Source organism: Siniperca chuatsi, linkage group LG3, assembly GCF_020085105.1.
Source record: "Siniperca chuatsi isolate FFG_IHB_CAS linkage group LG3, ASM2008510v1, whole genome shotgun sequence".
In the NCBI taxonomy this organism is placed as follows: domain Eukaryota; kingdom Metazoa; phylum Chordata; class Actinopteri; order Centrarchiformes; family Sinipercidae; genus Siniperca; species Siniperca chuatsi.
This window is the reverse complement of record NC_058044.1, coordinates 2,429,687-2,456,575: the sequence shown is the minus strand read 5'-3', so window position 1 is coordinate 2,456,575 and position 26,889 is coordinate 2,429,687. Positions and strand designations below refer to the sequence as shown.

The window sequence follows — 26,889 nt, the reverse complement described above, 5'->3', positions numbered from 1 at the left end:
ACAGTGTCTCGTCATGACGCTGTTAGTACAGATACACAGAGCAGCAGGGGACTGAGCTGCAATCTTACTTGTTGTTATATACAACAATGTTTTTCAAAAGGAGTTACAGACCATGTATTTACAGGTATTTTGTTGATGCCTAAGAGAAAAGGTCAGAAATACTTGATGATACTTGACTATTCAGACTTTCGTGCATCCACAGTTTCGGGTTTTGTCTCATTAACTCAGCAGTCCTACTTTCGGGATTAATAATGTTTTATATCTAATTTAAATCACAGTTTTTATTATGGAAGTTCAGCGTTAAAAAGTTAAACAAGGTTGATGTCTTTTTTGTTACTTTAGTTTGTACTTTTACTTACTCTCAGCCAATCGATACTTTAAATTGCATCATTCAAAGATTCCCAAATTCCCTGATTTTGTTGAAGTGCATGCTGGGTTATAAAATATCAACAGTGCGAAGAACTAAACGCCAACTTATATTCTTTGGCATAATAAGGGTTACAAGTTGTTAGGACTTAGAAATATAAATGATAAGCATTTAAAGAAAATAGTCCTGATAATTAAAGGATCTTAACTGTGATTCAAAGTGAGAACTTTCAGAGTTCACTTAAGTTTATCAATTCACTTCAACCACTTCCTGCACTCTTTCTAGAAAAGTCACTTAGGTGTCATATTTATCAGCACTGATCCTGGTCTGAATCTTGCTGCTGACATAAAACAAAAATGAGCTCATGAGAGATCGGACTTGACACTATTTTACAAATGGCAAAATAATCTTAGCAATAATTGGAAACCCAGCCCAATTAAAAACTAAAAATCCCACAGGGTTCAGATTTGGGTTACTTGACCTTAGAGTAGTGTTCCCATCCTTTTTTGCTTGTGATCCTGTAATACAAAGCAATGTCTACTTGAGGCCCTGCAGTGCCTAAGTCTCTGAGTTGTGAGCAGTTCAATTGAATTGTAAGTCAGAAGCGCTTCTCCAACTCCACAAAAACATATGTAGACGGACAAACTCCCATGACCCCTCTAATAATCCAGCAAGGGTAAAGAGCTGGTCCACTGTTCCACGACCCGGACAGCATCGGCATTGCTCCTCCTGGATCTGAGGTTCAACAATCGGTCGGACGAATAAGCTTTCCCAGGGAGGCTGAGCAGCCCGGATAATTGGAGCACACCCTTTTTGAAAATGGGGAGCCACCACCCCGGTCTGCCATTCCCTCAGCAATGTCACCGACCTCCTCGCAACATTGAAGAGGCATATCAGCCTGACGCCTTGCCGATGGGGAGCTCCTTAACTGCCTCTGCCAGGGATATGAGCGAGGCTTCCCCCGAGTCTTCAGACTCTGCCTCCTCCACGGAGGACGCGTTGGTCGGGTTCAGGAGTTCCTCAAAGTGCTCTTTCCACCACTCGACAATATCCCCAGTCTGGGTCAGCAGTTCTCCTCCCCAGCTGAACACAGCCTGAGCCGAGCCCTGCTTTCCCTTCCTGAGGCATCTGATGGTTTGCCAGAACTTCCTTGAGGCCAACCGAAAGCCTCCAAACTCCATAGCCTCCCCGAACTCCTCCCACACCCTGGATGCAAAAGCCTCCTTCTTCAGCTTGACGGCCTCCTTCACCGCTGTTGTCCACCAGTGGATTCTCAGGTTGCCACCACGACGGGCACAGACGACCTCCTGACCACAACTCCACAATAGAGGCTTTGAACGTGGCCCACTCGGATTCCAAGTCCCCAACGTCCCCTGGGATACATGATAAATTCTTCCAGAGGTGGGAGTTAAAGACCTCGTGGACAGGGGCCTCAGCCAGACGTTGCCAGTTCACCCTCACTACACGTTTCGGTTTGCCAGATCTGTCCGGCTGTTTACTTTTACCCCCTACATTTTTATACAAATATCTGTCATTTCTACTCCTTACATTTTCAAAGCTCGTTACTTTTGTTTTAAGGCATTTGAGGAGAATTTTTTGCATCTCTGCACGCTTTCCCAACAAGACCATCAAGACCGGTGCGTATTGTCGCTACCCGATCTGTACATCCTTGCCCGATCAATACTGCACATGTTCAACTCTGAACAAAGATTAGAAAGAAACAAGATGGCTCACTCGTTAGCTACTTCCACCATCAGCTCCGGATAAAACGATGTGTTTAATTCCGAATGTTTTAAAGCCTTTTTTAAAACACGTTTTAACGTCTTCAGTAAGGGCTGTATGTGATGCCATGGGGGCCAAAAGGACTATTTCTCCATACAGAACAATCCCATACATAAATCTGATATATGACAAAATGTGTAAATTACAAATATAGTGCAGGTCCATGTACGTCTCACACATATATGCTTGTAGATGTGATGTGTGTACCTCTGCCAGGCGGTGACCAGTTGACAGCTCTGCTCCTCTCGTCACCCGGGTGTCCAAGACATTCGGCCGCAGATCTGATGATACGACCTCAAAGTTGATCGTCATTCTTTGGCCTAAGTTGTTCTGGTACCAAGTACACTTATGGATCAGTCCATTCTCGCTCGAACATTGTGTTTGGTGTGGCCAATCCATGACTAGCACAGTCCAATTACAAAGCACCAGGTCAGATCGGGCAGGCCATTCCTCCCAATCACCCCCCTCCAGGTTTCTCCATCGTTGAACCACGTGAGCGCGTTGAAGTCCCCCAGCAGAACTAGAGTCCCTAGGCGGTATCCTTTCCAGGACCCCACCCAGAGACTCTAAGAAGGTCCAGTACTCCGATCTGCTGTTCGGTGCATAAGCACAAACAGTCAGAGCCTTCCTCTCATAGAGGCCAATCTGATCTGACCTGATAAAGACCCTGACATGTGGTTGAAAGCTCCGGAAAAAGGTGATAAGAGGACCTTGAGTTAAGATTATTTTATCAAACGATATTATTCTATTTTTGGCTGCAATCAAAGTAGCTCAGCAGGGTTTGTTAAACAAAACTGAAATGTTGAAATTCCCAAAAAGAGAAAATAGAAAAGGACGGATAGATTTGATCATCCAGCTGCAGAAGTCACATCTGCAAGTCTGTTTTAAACTGCTGTGGGTTCATCTGTCTGACCACACACACACACACACACACACACACACACACACACACTGATATTTATTCTTTTCTTCTCTTGGACTCGTGAAGACTTCTCTCTTTTCCCAGAGAAGCTAAAATAATAGAGGTGAAAAGTCAGGTTGTGTCTGTTTTCTGAGCCAGCCGAGCAGGTTTTAAATCAGCCTCACAGTGAAGCTCTCAGCAGCCACTTGTCAGGCCTTTAACCCTTTAATCACCTAGAAGTGTGAACTCGAGCAGCTTAGTGTCGGATGACCAGCAGCTCGAAAGCTCTGGTTTCATTGTCAAGTGCCTCCTTTTGGTCGGAGGACCAGTTTAGATGAGGTGTTTCTGCATTCATCACCTGTCAGTCAAACAGTGTGGGTGGGACCACGATGCCCTTTTATTTTTATTCAGGTTGACTTTCTGTAAGTGGCGCTGTTCTGAGTCTGAGCCTCGAAGAGATCGACTTAAATTATGATATTTTGCAAAGAATCAGCCTTTCAGCAATATATTTCAAATGTCATTTAGTGATTTTTTAGCAATGGGGGAATCGTGGCCATGTCTCTGTCATTTAGCACTGAAAGAACTGAGGAAAATAAGCAGTATACAGTACAAACGTTTAATAAATGGTTACACTATAATGTAATATTACGCAGAACTGTTTATTAATATATTTGTCAACAACTATAACTCCTCCTTGAACGCCCATAAGTGGAGGCTGCTGTATAAACAGATAATGAATGACAATAGTTATAGAAGTTATAATTGCTGAAAATACTGTGCCATTATTAAACTTTATCTGCTTACAACTACATTATAGTGTTATAAACTATTTATTAAATATTTATATGCATGAATAGAATAAATAGGGGGAATTAAAGTAAAGTGTTACCAGATTTTACACAAGTTAGAACCATACTGTGTGATTAGTGTATACAATGTAATGTAAAATGTTATTAGAAAATTTGATAGATTCTTATAGATATATTATTATAATCCCAACAATATTTGAAATCGTTCAGCTGAGCTCCACCTCAACCAGTAACAACATAAATGCTGTTTACATCAGTATAATAGAACAAGTTCTACTGCTAGTGTTTGGCATTACCACCCTGCAGTTCAACATGAAAGTCTTTTCTGTTTTCCTCTTTTGTTTTGTTTATTATCTGAACGAGATAACAAATAATCAAACTGCACAAGCCTCTAATTAGTGACACATTACAAATTGTATTGATCGCTCTGTCGTAGCGTTTGGGAGTGTGAAAACCTGAGATCTGGACTTTTTGTCTTTTGCTGAAGGAGCATCCAACTTTGGGGCTTTTTGCTGATCTTATAACTCCTAATAAAAACAGAAACTGAAAGACTAGCTGGTGTCTGTCCCCCAAATGGAGGCAAGTCTTTGGCTCTGACATGAATTGGATCTATGAGATGAAATAAGCAGATGAATGACTTGATAAATGTCTGGAAAAGACATCAGCCTTCTCTTCTTACTACACTACAGTGTTCATTCATTAACCCGATTGAAGCTCTGTTTTACTACATTTGATGTCATTGTTCTGATCTGTGTCTCACTGGCTGTCCTCCTGTGTCCTCCCCCCTGCAGCTTTCATGGAGCAGAGATCACGACGACGCAGCATCGATCCGATCGGCCGGGACGCCGGGACCGTCCAGCGGCGGACACACGTCTCACAGCGGCGACAACAGCAGCGAACAAGGTGAGATTACTGACAGAGCTCTACTGTACATCCATGATCACACTGGGCTGACAGGAGTGACGGAAACATACTGCGCAAGCCGGTCGGTCTATGTGCGTCTATTTCTGCACCTACAGTCCACATATGTGACTTACTGAATGTATCTACAGTAGTACAAATAGTATAAATGCAAGTTTGTATATTTTACAAATTTATATGAACTCACAGTCCGGTCTGTGTGTGTATTTTTCTCTTTCCTGGTTTACAAATGAAAGCGAGGAGTGTGCGTGGGTGTGTTTCATGTTCTTGTATCCCGGTGGGGACTTTAACCTGAATGCACACTAACCCACAGGGACTTGTGTCTCCGTGGGGACAAAAATTTAGGTCCCCACGGGTAGAGACGGCTTTTTGAGGGTGAAGACGTGGTTTTAGGGTACAGGTTACAATTAGGTTAAGGTTATGGTTAGAGTAAGGGTTAAGGTTAGGCATTTAGTTGTGATGGTTAGGGGAAGGGGCTAGGGAAGGCCCTTACCCTAACCTGTCCCCCACGGGGATAGTGAAACAAGTGTGTGTGTGTGTGTGTGTGGGTTTATGAAGGGTGGCAGAGGTTTTCCGACATGTTGGACTTGATGTGAGTTTGAAAATAAAAGGAGACGGTGGAGAAAAAGAGGGAGTGAGAGAGTGATGAAGGCTGACAGACGACGTGAGCTTTGAGCGGAGCTGGAAGAAAGAGAGCTTTATGTCCCAGAACACACACACACACACACACACACACACACACACACGGGGAAATAGAAATAACACAGCGTGCAGCACACACACTCACACTGAAACATGCATTAACAGAATTAATTTTAAACCGATATATAAATACACAAAAAGTATACACACTTAAACAAGCAGACCTACGTACACAGACCTAATGTGTAAAACACAAATATAAAAAATCTAAATGGAAATTCAGAAATGAGAGAAAAAGGCCTAAATATTTCCAAAATGTCTTTATGCTCGGCTGAGAAAGACACGTAGTTGTACTGATAAAACGATCCAAAAATATGAACTAAAACAGGCTGCAGGTAAAAAATTACACCAGAGGGGAGAGAAGAAACATTTCACACAAGTCACATGAATTCTTTTAAACTCATTCAAACTAATTTGTCAATTTCTTTAAAAATATGCTTAAAAGTTGCACAACATTAGGATGGAAACATTTTTATTTCCACAATTAAAATCCAACTGAAATCCCAATTAGTCATCCCTATTTGCAGTCCAAAATAATGTCATAGTGATTTTTAAACTTAATTTTTTTTTTTATTATTATTGAAAGGAAGCAAAAAAACGTCTTTGGAGAAATATCAGAAATGTTGCTTTACTCTCTAAGCCTATGAGTGGGCGACATACGGTGTTTTGTAGCAGTGGTGTTGAAGAATAAGAACGCACAACTGATCTTGACATTTGCAGATAAGTTTACGTGCTGTTTAATGTGCTGCAGCTGAGCAGCTAATCAGCTCCGTAGACTGCAAACTGACGTTAGCAGTGCGCTTTTCTCTTTGGTCGCTCGTTCAACAAGCAAAGGTGCGGATCAAGACGTGTGTTCACGTTAGCAGGAAAGCTAATGTGGGTTGTTGTTCATACTTGTTCAGTGAGTGTGAGCGTCTGCATGTGAGAAAACGGTGACGTTACTGCAAATATGGTTTTAAAACAAAGCGATTTGATTGGCTGTATGGAAACAAGTTCTCCATCTAGTAGCAGGGAGAACAAACGATTGATGCAAAAATAAGGGCCGCCATCATGAAACCATAAAATATCTCCCTTTTTGGTTTCGGATTTTTTTTTCTGAAAGTGGAGCACAGCGCAGGTGATTTACAGAGCAGAAATGTGTGCTGTAACAGAACAAAAGCAATTTAATTTCAGTTGGACTTCAAATTACGCCTAAAATGACTAGTTGATTAATATGAATATCAACCAGTTAGTCTATTAAATGTGTATATTTGCAGATTTTCTTGTTTCTTATTATAGTAAACTGAATATTTTGTGAGTTTGGAGTCTTGGTTGGACAAAACAAGGAATTTGAAAATGTCACTTTGGCCTCTGGTAAATTGTGATTAGGCATTTCTCACTTTTCTGACGTTTTACAGGCGTTTTACATTCATTAATCAAGAAAATGGTTGGCAAATTAATCAATAAAGAAAATAATGACTAGTGACAGCCGTACTTTAAATACACATAAACATTGCCGCATACACGCACAGATAATGACAACAACAGAAACATATGCACCTTTGATATAATAAACACACACTAAATGTAGTTCCACTTTAAAACACACACTCGGGTCCAGCAGCTCTGGCTTCATGCTGCTGGTCTCAGTCCAGCCGGTTCTGTTAGCATGTGTCTGTTAGCAGGCCAACTGAAACAAGCCCTGTGGTTTCTCTATCTGCTGCCCACATTTACAGTTTTACACCACCGTGGGGGGACCGCTGCCGGGTTCACCTGTGAGTCTGACCTTCAAAGAAAGGAGCAACCAGCACGGCTGAGTTTTATATTATAAGAGATTTGTTAATCAAGCAAATACAATCCCATCATACATCAGCCTTAATAGTGTGATGGACTTTGGCTCTCTCAGGATGTTGGCTTTTTTCATGCTAGTTTCTGTTTCACAAGCCTCAGCCAGACAATGTTTTTTCTCATTAAGGGTTTCTTTCATCTGTGTTTCTGGAAAACCAACATGTTCCTGTGGTTTTCTGCATGTTCTGTGATTAATGTGTATTTACTGCTGTACTGGACAATAACATCTAAGCACCACCAAAGACTGCAGTTATTTTGTGAACTTTCAACAACTCTGTTGGGGCTTTGACCGCATGGCTATTGCTCTAATATGGGAGCTGCAGATGCTAATATAATCATTGTTTTTAGCCACGCTAGCGGCATGGCTCCAGGGATGGCAAAGTCGGTCTGCTGGTCGGTCTGTTGGTTGGTCCACCACTTTGGTCCAGACTGAATTATCTCGACAACAACTTGACAGATTGAGATGTAACTTTGTACAGACATTCATGGTCCCCAAACGATGACTTCTAATGGCTTTGATGATCCACTGAATTATTATATAGCACCATGAGGTTGACGCTTGCGGTTTTTAGTGAAATATATCAACAACTGTTGGATGAATTGCCTTGAAATTTGGTATTTATGACATTTATGTTTATGTTTATGTTTTTTATTTGTCCAATCCTGTGATTTATGAATACCTGACAACCCCATGAGCCTCAGCTATACTTGTTATTTAGTGCAAATTAGCAAATGCTAGCATGCTAACTCGCTAAACTAAGATGTGTTAGCATTTAGCTCCCCGCACCACTATACCTAAGTAAAGCCGCGAGCATGGCTGTAGACTGTAACCATGCGCTCACACCAGAAGCTTCTTGAGCTACAAAAGCAGTCATTCATGTTCAGTGGCAGCTGGCGACGAGAGCCGTCCGACGCCGTGGCAGCAGCGAGCGGCAAATGCCAGCAACCAGAGCGACGAGTTGAAGTTGAGCAGAGCTGATCTGCAAAATCAGATTTGATTTTCTTCCCCTTGTAAATGTCTCCCTTTGTACTGAAGTTCCTAGCAAATATTTGTTCCACACTGACAATGGAGGAGAAACTGATTGTTGCGGACCAGAGCGCCCAGCAGCGCTCATGAGGCTTCTGGTGTAAGCGCGCTGTTACTGTTGTTTATGGTTAAATTCATAGTTTAAGTATATTATTTGAACCAATTTGGAAGTGAAAACAATGGTGAATGTTAAAATTACTGACCAACCTGTTTGTTGTAAGCTTCCATTAGATCTTGCACAACTACTGTAACCTATTTACAAGTACACGTATACAATTTTAAAAGGCGGTGGACAACTTTAACAGACATCATAGTACATTCACCTTTGTTTCGACTTATGTGGGTTTGAAAGTTAGGTTAAATTAGGTTAATTAAACTAGGGATTTTATTAAAACCTGATTCTCATGTTGCTTCCTGAGTCCTGTTGGCCTCGGATACGAAGCTGTGGTTACTTGTGTCAGCAAAAACTACAAGAGTGAGATCCGGTCTGTAAAATAAATGAATTTTCCTTTGAGTTGACCTGTCAAGCTCCAACCCCGAGTTGGAGTACAGACGATGGGGCTAAAGACAAACTGTGTCGCACCTCCATTTGGAAACAAATCTGCTTTATCAGACTGTTCACTCTGGCTGGATGTATCAGCAGCCAGACCACAAGCTGCTTCAGCTCGTTCTCTGTTGGCCGGTAGAGATTTAAACATCACTTACACACAGCCAGCTCCCCAGTTGACCTCCGTGATGGAGCCAAATGTGGTTAATAAGAGATTTCTTTGACGTTACTGAAAAACCTCAGTTCAGCAGGACTTCAAATGACATCTGCTAACTGTAGGCTAACTCAGAAGCCACAGCCAAATGCCCCGGCATATTTGGCCAGCGCTCGGTGTTAATTTGCCATCCTGGAGAACATAAACAGAGAAACATGTCCTCAGCATAAAAGACCATAATACTGTCACTTTGAATGGGCTTTCTCTGTCGTTGGATGTGTAGTGAAGAGAGAGAGAAATACACGTGTTTGCTTACTTTCCAAGAGTGAGATGAGGGGATCAATATCAGTCTCATGTCTGTGTTCAGTACAGAGCTGGAGTCAGGATGTGGTTAGCCTAGCTTAGCATTAAAGCAGAGGGGTAACCGCTAACCTGACTCTGTCCAAAATTCAAAAATACATCTAACAACACCTCTAAAGCCCACTAATTCACACGCTGTATCTTGTTTGTCTTTTTTAAATTCCTGTTTGTGTGTGGATTGAACAGTTAAAGAGGGGGAGTTACTTGCTGGAACTATTTCTTAACAAACAGTGTATCCATCCTCCCAACAGGTCTCTGTACAGGCATGATGGTACCAAACCTGGAAACCTGCACCTCCTGTTGTTCAACAAGAAATAGTTCCAGCACCTCCACCTAAAATGGCAAAATGTCATTTTTACATTTCTGGTAGTGTACAGATGAATTGTGAATTAGTGAACTGTAGAGCTGTTGGTAAACCTGTTTTTGTTTTTTCTCCTTGCTTCCAGTCTTTATGCTAAGTTAGGCTAATCACCTTCTGGTTCCAGCTCTAGTGAAATGCAAAGACATGACAGTGATATCAATATTCCTCAATATATCACCTTCAGAACGAAAGCACATTTTCCCAAATGTCGAACTATTCCTCAAACAACTTAGCAGAAGAGTCGACTACAAAACATCCAAACAGATATCTTCAGATTCTTTTGCAGTGCAGGTAATGGCGGGATGAAGTAAGATTTTTAGATCATTTGAACAGCTGTTGCAGTGTTTTATTCATGATTACAAAGATAGATAGCCGCAGCCAATTATGGTCCATAGATGGGCATTGTAGTGCGCTATATGTCTAAAAGGGGCGGGGATGTCCACATACTTCAGTGTACTTTTGGTCTGGTTCTGTTTTTTTTGGGGCTCCTTAGTTCCAATAAAGCAAATCTTAATGCTACAGCCTTCAATGATATTTTAGACAACAGTGTGACAACTAGCTTTGTGTCAACAGTTTGTGTTTGTCCCTCTCCTGTTTCAACATGACAATGTCCCTGTGCACAAAGCAGCTCCATGAAGAAATGGTTTTTCCCAGTTTGGTGTGGAAGAACTTGACCTGACCTCAGCCCCATCCAACACCTTTTTGGATGACCTGAAACACCGACTGTGAGCCAGACCTGATCACCTAACATCAGTGTTGGACCTCACTGATGCTTCTGCGGCTGAATGGGAGCAAATCCCTGCAGCAGGTTCAAACATCTGGTGGAAAGACTGAAACCAGAAGAGTAGAGGCTCTTATACATGGCTGCAATGTTCCAGTGTCTACATACTTTTGGCCATATGGTGTATTTAGAGCCATTCCAACCTCCTATATGTGTTTAAAATCTCACAGCAGGATATATTGTGTTCAGTTTCATCTCAGTCCTTCATCTGTCTGTGGTTTTATTCCAAGACTGACCTCAGCAGTGAGGTCACCTTTATTAGAGCGTTGGATTGGCTCTTATTCATCTGACCCCTCCCACCATCGCCAGCAAAGAGGAGAAATGGTCCGTAGTGGAAATGTGGTGGAAAATAAAGACTCTCTCCCTTCTCTTTCTCTCCAGTGAGCGTTCTTCCAACAGACCACGGATAATAAAATGTTGTACAAACAGTTCTTAAAGAGCGCAGCGATGGAGGAGGCAGGCAGCACGACTGGACCGCTTCATGTGTTTGTTTGTTTTCCTTTATCTCACATGTGTAGAGCAGAGAGAGAGATTCATGATGCTGTGCAAACAGAACTCAAGGGCTGTTGGAAGAACACTCTTTGGCAAACTGACACTTTTTCAACAAAGTTTCGGTGGAATGAAACGTAATTTCCTAAGTATCAGAGTGTCTTGTAGTAGAATATTTGGTCAGTTTCTTGATTTACAAGTGAAGCTACAGCTGCGTTGTCCCACCATGAATGTCTTCCTGTTTGCCAGTCGGCCAGTTGTTTTGGATCCTATTGGCCACGACTGTCCCACAGCCAATCAGCAATCCCTTGTTGTTCATTCCCATTGGCTAAGAGATAAAGATGAAAGCATTGTTTTTAGGACATTGTGACGCATTTTAATGCTTCTAGATACAGCTCTATGGTTTTAAATACTGCCTTTGCCTCCAAAAGCCATTATATTTCCATCCACCTGGGGGTTTTTTTCACATTTTCAATTTTTGCTTAAAAAATCTGAGCAGAAATGCCAGAAATAAAAAAAATAATGTTTAAAAGAAAAAACCACTCGATTTTCTTCCTTCTTTTCATCACCCACAGTCTTCCTCCTCCTCTCCTTTAGTTCACAGGTTGTTGTGAAGCCGAGTTGTCACAAACCATTAGCAGGTTTGGTGGGACCTCTTTCCTAAGCTCTCTAAGGAGAGAGAGGAGCGAGGGAGTGCGGGTGCAGGAGTGTAAATCAGCCTCGGGGAGCTTGTGGTTCGGCCTAATGAGGCTGAGAGCTTGTTTATGGAGTTACGCATCATTTTTATGATTATTTCCACCTTTTCAGGCTCTGCTGCGCGACAGAATCCTGCCTCTGTTCAGGCTTAGCGAGGCCCTTGTCCACCGCTGACTCGGGGCAGGGCGGCAGGGCCTAGAGCTCCTACTGCAGGCTGCCGGGACTGTCGCCCTAACCTTGGCCCGGCGCTGTTAAAAACACTGAGGAGAAAATGAGCCTCATTAAAACAGGCAGAGAAAGTGCAGTAAAAACACCGGGCCCGGCAGCTTTTAGTGGTTTTCAGTTGAAATGCTGCATTATGCGCCACGATCCAAAACCTGCGGGGGGATGGTGGGACACAGAGAGGGTTACAGAGCAGGGCAGACCGGTGTGACTGCAGGGTCACCAGTTTGAATCCACTCATGAACTGAGGAAATCTGTGCAGGGAAAGTACATGAGGAAAGGCATGTGAGAAAAGTGCTGAGAGGCGTCATATGCGCTGGCTAAAATGTGCCAACGTTAGCTAGCTGGCTGTGTAACCAGCCCTCTGCAACCACGGGGATATATAGTAAATCCTCTTCTTTCAGCTGCTCCCTTCGCCACAGCGGATCATCTGTTTCCAGCTCGCTGGCAAACTGGGCCCCGCCCACCTGATGATCCGCATATTTGATCCTTTGAACCCATCATATTTAAAACTGCATCTTTTAAGCTTTTCGAAACTTAAATAGTAATGTCTTTTCTTTGCCTTCTTCCAGAGGAAATTGAGTGATTCTGGGTGTGTTCAAGCTAAAACAAGGTGTTAAATTGCTCTTCAGGCTTTAAGTTTTTTAACCATGAGATTTAGGTCTCGACAAAACCAGCTTCAGAAATGGTTGAAGTTCGTCAGATATGAACCAACTAGCCTGACATGTTTGGTATGTTTGGAAACGTTGTTGTTTTTTTTTGTCGAGACAATGACATAAAGTTCAGTGGGTTTCTTTCTTCTTTGTGTTGATCAGGTGACTGTCTGGACAACGGCATGGCGTCTCCCAGCACAGGGGACGATGACGACCCGGATAAAGACAAACTGCACAACAAAAAAAGAGGCATCTTCCCCAAAGTGGCCACCAACATCCTGAGAGCCTGGCTTTTTCAGCACCTGACGGTGAGTGCGTCAACCTCACGTTCATTCTCATTCACTGTTTTTGGCATTTAGCTGCTCAAAATGTTGAGAAAGTAGAAATTCAGATTATCAGTGGGTGGTATGCTTACGTCCATTTTGTTTGCGGTCACCTTACGTATTCTCACATATAATAAACTTGACCTCCCATGTTGAAAATGCAACCTCACAACTGTCATTCGAGCATGTTGACTAATAGTCAGCTTCATATTAACACTTTATCATACGTTATGTTGAGTGATGGTTGGCCATGCTAACTTTCAGACAGTAGACTTAATGCTACATCTATCTTACATACACCACGTTGAGGCTTAATGCTAACACTTGAGCTATGTGTTGAATGACAGCAGGCATTATGCTGTGTGATAACAATGCTCACTTTTAGACATACGTAACATAGTAAGCTCCGCGCTAAGACGTTAGAATACAGTGTGTACAATGACAGTAGTTAACACAGTGTATGCTAACTATGTAGCATACTCTACATTCAGCCATACTTATCTCCATGTTAAGTAGAAGACACTAGGTTCAGCAATAGTTAGCTCCACTTCAGCATACATAACAGGCTTTAGCACACATACACTTTGTTTAGCATACAACAGTTAGCTTAGAAGTATATTTATTTGGGATATGAATGTGGATGATTGCGTAATTTAACCAATCCAATGTGCTATGAGATAATCTCTCCAACACAAATAATGGAATATTCCTTTTAAAGCACTGACAATTCTTACTAATTCATATTTTTGTTTATGTAATTACGGTTTGAGCACAGCCCAAATTATATGAAAAGCTAGAGACCATCTTGCGAAGGGATCACCCCAGCCGCGACGCCAGTGTGTGGTGCAGTGAACACATGACGGGAGAGAAGTGAGTTTGGCGAAACAGGTGCCAGATGTATTCAAAATGCCTAACCGTCCTCGCAGAGGGGGTTATTGCAGCCGGTAATAATTATGTGTAGATTAAAATGAATGCGAGCCAGGGATGTAAAGTGGGGGTAAAGTACTTCCTACCCCCCTACTTCTGCCGCACTTTCTCAGACCACACCTTTCTTCGAACTCGGCCTTCATTTTGATCTCAACTACACACCTGTGAAGTTTCGTGACTGCATCTTGCACGGTTGTGATGCTATCGCTATCGACATATGAAGCAAAGTACTCAAAACCGCTGGTGTGATAGTTCCCGCTACAGTAGGTGTCTCCAGGGCCACATTTTGCCAAGATGACACACACACACACACACACACACACACAGTGAAAACAATACCAGCCACGCTGTCACGGCTGGTAGTTATTGCACATAAGACACGAGAATACTTTTCTTTTATTTCTTTTATTATAAATCATAAAAGAAACGCCATATTTCACAGTTGTGTAAAGTGTCACAGGTGTAGAGTGCGTCTGACTCTTGTTTTGGAGGATGGAAACTGTGACCTTCCACTTCTTTGCTTGACCTGCTCACAACCTGGGGACGCTCTCAGTCATGACCTTTGACCTATGCTGTGGTCCAGGTATTTCACCTGTGGGCTGTTCAGAGGCGTCCCGACAGGCGGAAAGCAGAGCTGTGACCTGAACTAACTCTAATTCAGTTTGTACTGGAGGAACGCAGTTTATCATACTTTATAATATTCTTTCAGTTCCACTTATCGATTCCTGAAAGTGACCTTCTGCACTTCTGTCTACATCATCCGTTACACAAGCGTTAACACATGTATACAGTGTTTGTAATAATGCACCACAGAACGGAGCAAGCTCTAACGAGTGTTGCTAAGCTTCCCAAAAGTTAGCAGTGATACAATGAGTTGCAATCACTGCACGAAGATAATTGAATGCAGGGAGGACGGAGGTTGCTCATGACTCAGCATTTTCCTGCCGCATAATTCCCCAGAATCAGTCGACGCTAAGACGTCCAAGTGCAGTAAAAACACAAATGTTCATCTTGCGTGTGGCAGTGTTCAGTGTTTCAGGTTCTTTGTGCTGTGTTCAGCAATGTGTTTGTACCAGATTTCAAAATGTGAAATCCAGAAGTTTGGTTTCTTCTTCATAATTGATAATTACTGTTAACTTGTGAGCTTAGCGGGGGATTCAGCTTCTTTTAGTGACTCAATCCAAATATAATAGGTTTGACTTTGACAAAGTTAAAAACATTTTACTGCTGGTTTCCCACTTAAAATAAAAAATAATGCATAGTGCAGCTTAACCCTTTCTGTTCAAGGCCAAAAACTGTGTTTTAGTGCTAAATGGACTTTACAGGACTTCATTTACATCGCGCTTTTTATCCAAAGTGCTTTACAGTGTGCCACTCATTCACTTGTACACACACACACACATTAATAGCAGGGAACTGCTGTGCAACCAATCAGGAGTAACTTACTCAAGGGTCTTCCATTTTTCTGCCTCCCAGGAACGTTTCTTGAAATATGCGTATTGCACATTTTCTTTGCCAGAATATTCGCGGATATCTGTAAATGAAGAAATCTGATGTGATCAATTGCACTCAATGTTTATGATGGATTGTGTATGATGTGTAGAATTTTGTTTTGACAAATAAAATGCATTTTATTAGAATTATGAAGGTCTCCAACACCATAGCTCATTACATAACACTAATCCGACTAATAAGTGAATAGTTACATAAGCAGCTGCTTTGTGAACTTTTTAGAGCCTTTTCCCCCAGTAAGAGGAATGGGACCCAACCAAACTGTAATTTTTAGATTGCCGTAGCAACACGCAGGCTCGGGTTAAAACCAGGCGTGATGGCTCACTCACAGTGTGAGTGTAGAAGCACAGGTTTGTCTGCTTGGGTTTAAACAGGGTGTGTCCAGAGGATTAGAACAAAACTTATTCCCACCCAACTTTATATTAATATCTCCTCTTCTGTTTATCAGCATAAAGAATAAATCAATTTCCAATCATCCTAACGCTGAGAACGTAAGAACCCAAAGGGAAATATTATTTTTTACGAGCGTGAAGCTGAAATGAATCGTCCAGTGAAAGTGGGAGGGCCACTTTAGTGCTGAAAATCCCAGCAGTGACTGACTCATAAGTTTGGCTGAGGCCAGCAGAACAACCAAACACCCCCACCCCCACCTCCACCTCCACCACCAACTATTCCTCCCATCTCCCCCTGCCTGCCTCCAAACATGGAGAGGCTAAATCGGTCCCTGCTCGGCGGGAGTCGGGGCCGCTGCCAGGACTCTGAGCTGAACCTGGAGGACAGCGAGTCCTGCAGCAGATGGGAGGTGAGAAGAACGATGGGAGGGGGAGGAAACACTGATACCTGAGAGAGGGAGGGAGGGAGGGATGGAGGGAGGGAGGAGGGAGGGCGAGAAACAGGAATCAAAACACAAAGCAGAGAAAATAATGAAACAACATGGAGTCCAGATATTAAAGAGGCTCGTGGTCTTATGAGCAACTTTTAATAGCTGTACTTTCTTTCCAGCTTAAGATTTTACATTTTTACATTTTACAAAATATGATGAGCTTATAAAATGTGATGCACTGTTGTAGGTTAAACTGTAAAGTATTTCAAATTAGCTCCAACTCAACTAGCTAGTAGAAATAATCCAATAATACAGTATATATATATATATATATATATATATATATATATATATATATATATATATATAATAACACTCTTTTACTTTTGATATTTAAGTACATTTTGCTGCTCATACGTCTGTACTGGAGGAAAATTTTGAATGTATGACTTTTACTTGTAATGGAGTATTTTTGGTGTAGTAACGCTACTTTAACTTAATAGAAATACTTGTTTCACCACTGTGTGTGTGTGTGTGTGTGTGTGTGTGTGTGTGTGCGTGTGCCCATGTGTACACTAATAGTAAAGCATAATCATTCTTTTGAACTGACAGCCTGCTTTTGTTAAGACTCTTTATTATTGGCCTGCTTTAAGCTTCTGTTGGGCGGCTTTTAATCCTGACGGACCTGGTAACCATGGTTACACCGAGGGCTAATGGAAAAGTAGTAGAACCAACATGTGGAAAATGTCTGATTCAGAAAAAGATGGTTTTGTAAATTTTACTCATAATCCTGCTGCATTTTTAATCTTTGTGTCTCAGGCCTGGCAGCAGCAACACTGCTGACCTGGGAGCTGGTGTGTGTGTGTGTGTGTGTGTGTGTGTGTGTGTGTGTGTGTGTGTGTGTGTGTGTGTGTGTGTGTGTGTGTGTGTGTTCTGGCTTCATGGCTGCCTCCCCTGAAGTCGTACACAAACTCCTGCAGCCGCCTCTGAGCCGCAGCGCATACACACATACACTCACACATCCTTGTACTTCTGTCTTTGTGAGGACCGTCACTGACATAAGGCCTTCCCTAGCCCCTTACCTTAACCATCACAACTAAATGCTTAACTTTAACTCTTACCCTAACCATAGCCATTACCTAATTCTAACCTAACCCTTCAAACCAAGTCTTAACCTTCAAACAGCCCTTTGAAGTTGTGAGGACCGGCCAAAATGTCCTCACTCTGTAGGTAAAAAACATGTTTCAGTCCTCACTATGTAGCAAGTACAAGTACACACACACTCCCTGCTTTTTCATGTTTTTATTTTACAAAGTGTTTCATGTTAAAGTGCAAAAATCAACTGGAAGGCATCATCCCAGTTAATGTAATTAGTGTGTAATTTACCTCCCTCCCGCTCACAGATGTTATTTGCCTCCTAAAATGACTTTTTTACAAACCCGAGCATAAACAGGTGGCGAAACTTTGTGTACGCTACCATTTGTTTACAGTCACCCAACTCATTAAAGAGCTGCTTTGGCTTACAAATTACACATGTGACTCCATCAAAACAGCTGGAAAGACTTTGCACGTCCGAGTGCTTCTCAGCACGGCGACGACAGAGCGGCAGAATTTGCAAAAAAGCTCCACCGTCGGCATGAAGAGACGAGAGAAACGACTCCCAAACTTCAAAGGGAGCGCCACAATTACAGAGAAGGACTTCGCACCGTTTGCCTGTCAGCCGGATGAGGAATGGGCCTCCTGAGCCGAGCGGGACAGATGAGTTAGCAGGAAGCCCCAGTGCTGACCTCGCAGCCCCCTGCCCTCCAACCATCAGGGGTCAGAGGGCACCGGGACACCTCCATCCATCCATCAGTGGCTGTTTACAGCCACAGAGCTGCAGATGTGGGTGACGGCGAGGCCACGGCGACCCACAGGCACCAACACGTGCAGGCCGCCTGCCACCACCCAGAGATGCACTCCCACCACCACCACCACCAGAGCCATGAGCGTACAGGAAGTCTTGCTCTAATAACGCCATCAAACATCAAACGCCACTGATGTGAAATCCACCGTCTCTTCTTCAGTCTGGTCCGAGCGTCTCCTCTCTGTTTGTCTTCATATTCATATGTTGGCAAACCTGCCCCCCCTCATTACAACCCAATCACTGGCGCCACAGATTTAACAAATGGAGATCATTAAACATGGTGGTGATTGTGTTTACGCGCTCGGCCTCCAAACTTAAAAGACCAAAAAATTGTATGTGTATGCGGCCTTTGTGATTTCTTCGATCTGCTGCTGCTCGGTCTCCGGTTTAGTTTCGTTTTTATTCCTGGTAGCTCAACAGATGTGGAAGTAATGAATGGTTGATTATCAGCAGCCGCAAGAATGAAAATGTGTGCTCGCAAAAAAATCAGAATGACAAAAACCTGCTGTTGACCAGCAGCGAGCCGTCCTGACAGTGCGGGAGGATGTGGCTCCTGATTTAGCTCCTGGGTCCGTTTGGGCAAGTGCCAAAGGCAAACTTGTTTTGGGGGATTAAGGGTTTCTAAATCTGATGTCAATACAGATTTTTTAGCAATTAATTTTCCTGTAACTGATACTTTTTCTTTTTGTTCTGGTAAAATTTTTAAAACTTTTAAAACCAAGAAAAACACAAATTATGTCAAGTATTAAATGTAATTCGACCTGCATGTTTTTCCTGTAAAGGTGGAAAAGAATCTGAATCAGAAACCAACTTTTTAACTACAAATACAATTGAAAATTTCTCCGAAATACAGAAACACACCCACAGATTTAGGAACAATGGTCAAAGATTCGGCCCACAAAGGTCGGAGGGTGTTTTTGATGAAACCAGATGAACCACGAACCAGATCTCGAAGTTTCTTAGACAAGAACAAAAAGCCCAACTATCAGGACTGCAGTCGCCCTAATCAGAGCTAAAACTCACCATCGTAGCCGACCCTCTCTGGGTTTGGTTAAAAATAAAGGCCTCTGTGATCAGACGCTCATTTCCCTGCAGTGTGAGGACGGCTGTTCTGTGGCTCTCTCACCCTGCAGTGAAAACATCATCCATTACCTCTGTGACAGGCCCCCCAGGAACCCCAGGGCCCAGCTCTCTGTGGGGGTCGCCTTTATTGACCTCCCCCCACACACACACACACACACACACACACACAAAAATGTCCAGCATGTGGTCACATACATCACGGAGCAGCCTTTCTTCCCTGACAGCGTAAATGAGCGTCCGTCAGATAATAAGGCGGGGAGGCGAGGCCAATCAGACGACAGATGGAGGGAAAGATTTGAGCTGTCTGAAAGAAACATGTTTAATAAAAAAAGACGCAGTTTAAAGAAACCTTCGAACAAACATTCAAGCCTTAAAAGCCTTTTTCCAGTAATAATCTGCAACTTTTAAATAAATGCTTTCTGACAATGCCTCTCCTTTTAAGCTTGATCAATCAGACTGAATTGTATCATATCAGAGGTGGACGAGTCTGGACCGGCGCTGACATGTTTGTAAAATGCTACACACACACACACACACACACACACACACACACACACACACACACACACACCTACTCTAAATGAGTAGTAATTACAGCCTCTTAACAGGTTTACTGGGACACTAAACAACACCTCCCCCACACCACAGCATGAAATGGTGTGTAACATGCATTTAGAGTCCTGCACCTGTGTGTGTGTGGGTGTTTGTGTGTGTGTGTGTGTGTGTGTGTGTGTTTTCAGCCTCGCTTGCAATCCATTAATGTTAATGCGCAGATGAAAGGAGAGCTGCAGACTTTATTATAAAACAGTGATAAAATTCTGCTTTCCATCGACGACAAACTAACCTCTAAAAAAACACAACCCAGTTGTCCAAACCCTGAGTTATGTTCAATGACAGAGTTTTTAAAATCGTTTTGGTGCACATGTTGACATGTGCAACTACAGTTGTGATTGTGGTTTTGGCAAATAAACTATGGTTACTGTTAGGAAAATACATAAAAGTTTTTGGTTAGGTTAAGTGTTTTTCCACTTGTGTGTCACTTGTGTGGGAAATATACTTATTCGCTTTCTTTTTGAGTGAAACAAGAAGATCAATATTAATTTCATGTCTGTGTGTTAAGTACACAGCTGGAGTCAGTAGGTGGTTAGCCTAGCTTAGCATAAAGCCCAAAAGCAGGGGGAAACAGTTAGCCAGGCTCGGTCCAAAGTTTAAAAAAACAAACTGCAGTCCTTGTACCTGCTAAAGAGTCTGTTGTCCTTTGGAGGCTGCAGACAGACATGTTCTACCTGCATGATGTCTCCAGTTGCTCCTTTTCACCTGCCGCCAATGAGCTTCACCGGGCGGCTGTAACACCTGTGCAGGTTCCCTGACCAGCCAGCAGGGGTCGCTAGTGCAGCGACAAGGACAAGAGCCCTCACTGGCCTCCCACCCACCATCACGAATAACTGTGTTTGTTGGAACACACGACCAAGTTGGAGGTACTGAGTCTCTGAGGTGGTGTAGCACACACACACACACACACACACACACACCTATCTGCTGTCAGAACTGAAGCGGCTGCATCTGGATTAATCTGACTATCATGCCCACTCTACGCAGTGATTGGTCAACTGTGTGGAGGTGTGAAAGTGGGCGGGGTTTGGACTCAAGCTCTATTTTTTTCATTCTTCACACAACTACAGCGCTTCTGTCACTTTGTGTGAACAACAAAGTCCAACACCATGAACGTCTGCAAAGACAGACTGCCCGACTTGTCCTCTGGGACAGCAGACTTTAGGTTTTTCACTTTAGACATGTTCAGGCGACACTTCGTAACAACTGAACTTTGATCTCATTAAGAAATTCACACAACACATAAGGTTTTTAAAAAAAACTAATCTATATCTGAATCATGATAGGCCACCAAAGTGCAAACGTACTGTAGTGTCGATGTAGACCTGGTTGTGTATTAGAACTGTTAATAGGAAAATTGAATGCAGAGGTAAATGTTTCCTCTGGCAGACTAACATCGCCTTCAGATTAAGCGCTTGTGAGGATGAACTCAGATAAACTCTACCTTCACAGTGAAACATACAGTAAAACTGATCCCAGACCAGCCGCTCAGCCCTGGCGGTCCCTGACCATTTTGGTGCTCATCCAGGCTGCGAGCTGTGAGGCGGTCTGAGCTGCCGCTCCCTGCTAACAGGATTATAATTTTATAATGAGCAGGTGGCTCCAGATTAAAACCCTGAGTGGAAACTCTGAAATTAAACTGGGAGGTGGACCAGCCCTGAACCACGCACCATGTGTTTTGACTCTCGCCTCATTTGGTGGAGGGAAGATTTTGCGGTTTCAAACGTTTAATTTGCTTTCATGCTATATGTGACGGGCGTGATGAGCTGCTGCTGGGAGATTTTATGTGGCTTGATGAGCGGGGGAATGTTCCTGTCGTGATCTTGGATGACAGAGAAAGATTGAAACAGAAAATCATTTGTACAGCAGCGTGTTTTGCTCAGGTTTAAACAATCTTTAGTTCATGCGATGCTTGTAAAACATTTTATAAACAGTCTGAAGGTTCGTGCATTCTCGCCGCTCTTCAGTCGCTTTGTCTCATTTTGATGAAATCATCAGAACAATTAAAGCTCCTCCCCGGAGAAGGCTGCGACTCTGAGGCTGAAAATGTGCTGAAACAACCTCATGATTATCGTTCTTTGTGGCAAATTAGATGCAGTTTAGGCCAATTACCTGCTATCAGATCACAGGGAAAACACAGCACTTTTGGCAGAGGGATGGGCAGGGTGGAGAAGAGAAGACATCAAAGACTTTCCCTCCTCACCACAGACAGAGATGTGGTGTTGGCCCGAGGCTGTTTGATTGGCTGGCGAATTCTTAAATAGCATTAGAGTTTTTAGTAAAACCAGGAGGAGGTTAATGGTGTGTTGTGGTATGTCAAGCAGGGGGGAATAAAGTAAGGAGTTCCTCAGCCAAGGCTTTGAGGAGACTTTTTTTGCAAGCAAAAATCACAACTGTCTCATTGTACTCATCACAGGTAGCCTTCCTCCAAAAATTCTTTAAACACACCAGGTCCAAAATCAATTCAACCAGTTCGTCAGAATATAAGTCTGCTGGGACATTGACTTAGTTTGTTGGATCGTTCTGCTGCGGTATGTCGAGCAGGGTAGCAGGGGAAATAAGGGGTTTGGACCCAAACGCAGACGAGGAGGCAGAGCAGGTGCAGTTCAACGATTTAATGATAAGAAAACACAAGGGGTTTACACAGATTTTAGGCAGTCCAACAGAGGCAAAACAATTCAAACAGGGAGCAGGCAACGTCCAAGAGAAACGGAAGATAAGTCCAAAAGAATACACAGGAAACCAAGGTCGGGACACTTGACGAAACACAAAGGGCACACAGGGTAAGGGCTAGAACGCTTGACACAAAGGTACAACAACGATCTGACACCGAACAAAGCAAACACACAGACTTAAATGCACTCAGGTAGGGGAGACAACGGGACACAGGTGAAACTGATCAGGGCAGGGCAAACAATCAGAAGCAGGAAGTAAAACCACAAGACGGAGAAGGAGACCATTACAAAATAAAACAGGAAATATCATACATAAACCCTCAAACCATGACATGGTGGTGTTATCTTCCTGCTTTACATGTATTTCCCCTTGTCCTCACTGCCCTACTTCTTTATGCTGATTTCTTCTCCTTTTCTGTCACATCTCGGCTCGGCTGAAGGTAAACAACATACAGTGAAACCAGTGGTGGAAAGTACCTTAGTACCTTTACTCAAGTATTGTATTTAAGTACAATTTTGAGATTCTTGTACTTTCCTTGGGTATTTCCATTTTCTGCTACTTTATACTTCTACTCGACTACAATTCAGAGGCAAATATTGTACTTTTTACTTCACTGCATTTATTTAACAGCTTTAGTTACTAGTTACTTTTCAGATTATAATTTTCCTGTCCAGTGACAGGAAGGGTATGGCGTACAGTATCTCCAAATTAATAATCAAAATTAATATATTGTACCAGAAGAAGAAGAACTTCTCAGCATAGAAGTCCTACTGTCAGAAATCAGCTGAGTAGTCATTTTACAGAACTAAAGAAGGAATGGTTTGAAGTCAGATGAAGGAGGATGAAGTGAGAATTTGTCTGCCAACTTCTGACTCTCTTATGCCAAAATACTCATGGCAAGAAAATCTAAACAAAACAAACAAAAACAAAAGCCTGTTGTTGAATCTCTCGGTAAATTGACAGCCGTGATGCATATCACTCCGAACAGAATGAGGGGTTACATCGCGGGAACAGAATATTAAGTTTACATTCAGTTTCATTTCAATTTCTTTTTATTTTAGTCATACACATATTCAAACTCTTCTTATAGTCGTATAGTTTTTATGACTATTTGAACATAATCAATTTTGTTCAACCGAAGAGAAAATTTGTTCTCTTTAATCACTTGTACGTGCCTAGTGGTTCCCGTATGAGGCCAAATATTTCCCAAAATGAAAATACATCTCGGAACAGACTTTGCTTCACTTATACTTCCTGTCCTTAAGTTATTTTTAATGATTTGGTCGCAGCAAACACGCGTTTCCGCCAAGTGTCCAGTCTTTTTGGATGTTCTGCTCTCTTCTCTGCAGAGTTTAATGAGTCTGAACTTTAGCAGCGCTGCATGTTACATCAGTGTGAAAATATCTCCTTAAAGTGCTGCTATCTGGGTCAGGGACGGGCAGCGACGTGCCGCGGAGGATCTGCAGCAGCTGGTTTCAGTCAGCAGATGAAGAACTTCTCACTCACTGTCAGCTGTTGGAGTGAAACGTTATTTATTGTTCACAGCGCTGCGTAACTTGGCTAAACTTTACATGAACTTTTCTTTCCTGTCCACTCACATATTGTTTATTTAGAGCAGATACCAGAACCTAGAGAATTTCTGACGCCACAACGCTGAGTACATGCTGATACCAATCCCTTATCTTGTTCTTCCTCTTTAGTTTCTAAAGAGAATAGTTGTTTAGAAACCATTCACATGCAACTTGCGGGCTCCTCGAATTGTCTCATCAAATGTTATGCTTTTTATTCTTCCGTTTGTCCATTTCACATTTCCTCCTTGCCTGATCCCCGACCCTTACCTTAACCTAAACCTACTTCTAACCTCAAAGTTTTACGTTTCAAGTAATACAATTGGCCAGATGTACAATGAAAGCATTACCGGTGGCTGTAGTCGTTCCTCCTGTATATTTTCCCTGAAGTAATATGACTACTACTACGCTGTAAGAGATGGGGGACAAAATCAGTCCTTGTTCTGTGCAAAAATGACTGAATTTAATATGAGGCTTCAGCAGTCTGAGTTGGACAACTCAAGTGGGTATTTCACAAAGTTAATAAAGTTCCCTCTTTATGTTTCCTCACGTCCTGGGAGCTGCATGAGGGTTTGTTGCTGGGACAAAACACCAACAGTAAACCTACATATGACTGCCAGGATAACTTGATTTGTTTAACTCATATTGGCTTCAGCTAAACTTCAGAATGAATTTTCATACAGAGCGAGGACGGTGGATTTTGTTCCATCATGAGGGAATCACTTTAAAGCCAGTGTGGACAGGAGGAATGATTACAGTGACCAATAACTCTTACTTTCAGCGTATATATGGCATGTGGGTATTGTATTAAGATCAGGGCTGCATCAGATGATGATTTTTATTATTGATAAATCTCCCGATTATTTTCTTGATTTGGTCCATAAAATGTCAGAAAATAGTGAAACAATTTCCCGGGGCCCAAGGTGAGATCATTAAATGTTTTGTTTTGTCCGACCAGCAGTCCAGAACCCAAAAATATTCAGTTTACTATGAAACGAGACAAAGAAAAACAGCAAATCTTCACCTGGAACCAGAAAATGTTTGCCATTTTTGCCACTTAAACACTTAAACTGTTAATTAATTATCAAAATAACTGCCAATTAATTTTCTCTTGATCTGCTAATCGATTAATCAGCTTGTTGTTTCAGCTATAATTTAGATTTAGACTTGAAACCTGAACCTTGAACCCTAAAACAACAAATCGTCCTTGCTCTCATAGTCCTCACATAAATACAAGAGCACACACACACACACACACACACACACACACACACACACATTATCGATTCAGATCAATACATACGTACATATAGACTCACAAACATGAAAAGATATATACGCACACATCAACATACATATACAACAGAACTGTATACTGTGTACACACACTCACACACACATTTGAAAGCATCATATACACACACACACACACACACACACAGACTCCAGGGACGGAGCTGTGCAGCCTCAGGCCTGTTCTGAACCTCTACTGTTAGAGAAACAAGCCTGAACGACCCCCCAACACACACACACACACACACAGTCTAATTAACAGGGCTCTCTCTCTCTCCACTTGGCTTCCCTCCCTAATTGGCTCACCATTTCTTCCCATTAATTATGCTCCATTTCATATTCCCTTAATGAGTCTAGCGCCGCCTCCCTTCTTTAACGCTAATTAGCAGCTTTGAGGCTCACACTGACGACGACGACGACGAGAAAGAAGAGGAAGAAACAACCTTGTGATGTTTTACAGCGTGTTAACGTCTCTGTGTTTTGTCCCCCTGCAGCACCCGTACCCGTCAGAGGAGCAGAAGAAGCAGCTGGCTCAGGACACCGGCCTCACCAACCTGCAGGTCAACAACTGGTGAGTCGGCGACGCTGGTGACGCCACACTCTTGTTGTGTTTGAGAAGCCCGCCCCCCCCTCCACCCCTCCACCCCTCCACCCCGAGGCAACCTGAAGCTAATGATTTGAATGATTAATTCCTGTGGGGTTGCCCCGTCTCCAGATATCCCCCACTTACAGTTACAGAGGGGCGGAGGCGGTTAATTGGAGAGTTAATTGGAGCTTGGAGGGTGGAGGTGGGGAGGTGGGGAGGTAGAGCCCTGCAGGCTGTTTCCTGGTCTGTTCTGTTTACTGATACAGAAATGGAAAACGTCAGCAAGTTTCAGTGTTGGGACTCTGTTTAATTCGCCTGAATTAAAAAGCTACTTTTAGTCAATATAAGCAATTTCCAAAGCATACATTTACAGCCCAGTCGCCAGAATAAAACGCGGCCATTTTACGTTTCTGCAAACCACAGATATGTTGAATGTCTACGATTTAATATGTGTAACACGCATCAGATCAACTTTTCTGCAATACCAGACTTCCATTCGTGGAGGTGGCGTGATCAGCAGAAGATGGCTGGAGCTGCAAAAGCAGCAGAGACCCGTGTTGGAGACCGTTAGTAGCTTTCTGTTTCAACCAACAAAACCGCGTATTTTAACCCAAATCATGATCTTTTCCTAAACCTGACCAAGTGGTTTTTGTGCCTAAACATAACCAGACCTTCACCACAGCGTTTGAAACGTAGAGATTCAACATATCCGTGTTTAGCAGAAACGTAAAATTGCTACATTATATTCTGGCGATTGGGTTGATTTTCAAGTTTTGTGACTTTACCGCCATTACAAGCACAGAACCTGGCTCCGGTTTCCATTTTCTCATTTGGTTTGGTTAAGTTCAGGCAACTAGAACTACTTGGTGACGGTTAGGGAAAGATCATGGTTAAAAGAAACATTGACCGATGGCGGGAGATGGGATGCAAACACCGGCCTGCGGCGCCAAAGCCACGCACTTTGTGCACCCAGCCATCCAA

At 42.7% G+C, this 26,889-nt stretch overlaps 1 protein-coding gene across 1 annotated transcript in view; it reads left to right on the top strand.

The window, feature by feature from the left end:
• The window catches only part of meis1a (Meis homeobox 1 a), a 50,574-nt gene that overhangs the window by 9,620 nt on the left and 14,065 nt on the right, over nt 1–26,889 (top strand). Inside the window, exons 7-9 of the mRNA XM_044189438.1 lie at nt 4,651–4,762; nt 12,762–12,907; nt 25,817–25,893. Coding sequence (XP_044045373.1) covers nt 4,651–4,762; nt 12,762–12,907; nt 25,817–25,893 — 335 coding nt within the window. The remainder of the gene's footprint in view (nt 1–4,650; nt 4,763–12,761; nt 12,908–25,816; nt 25,894–26,889) is intronic.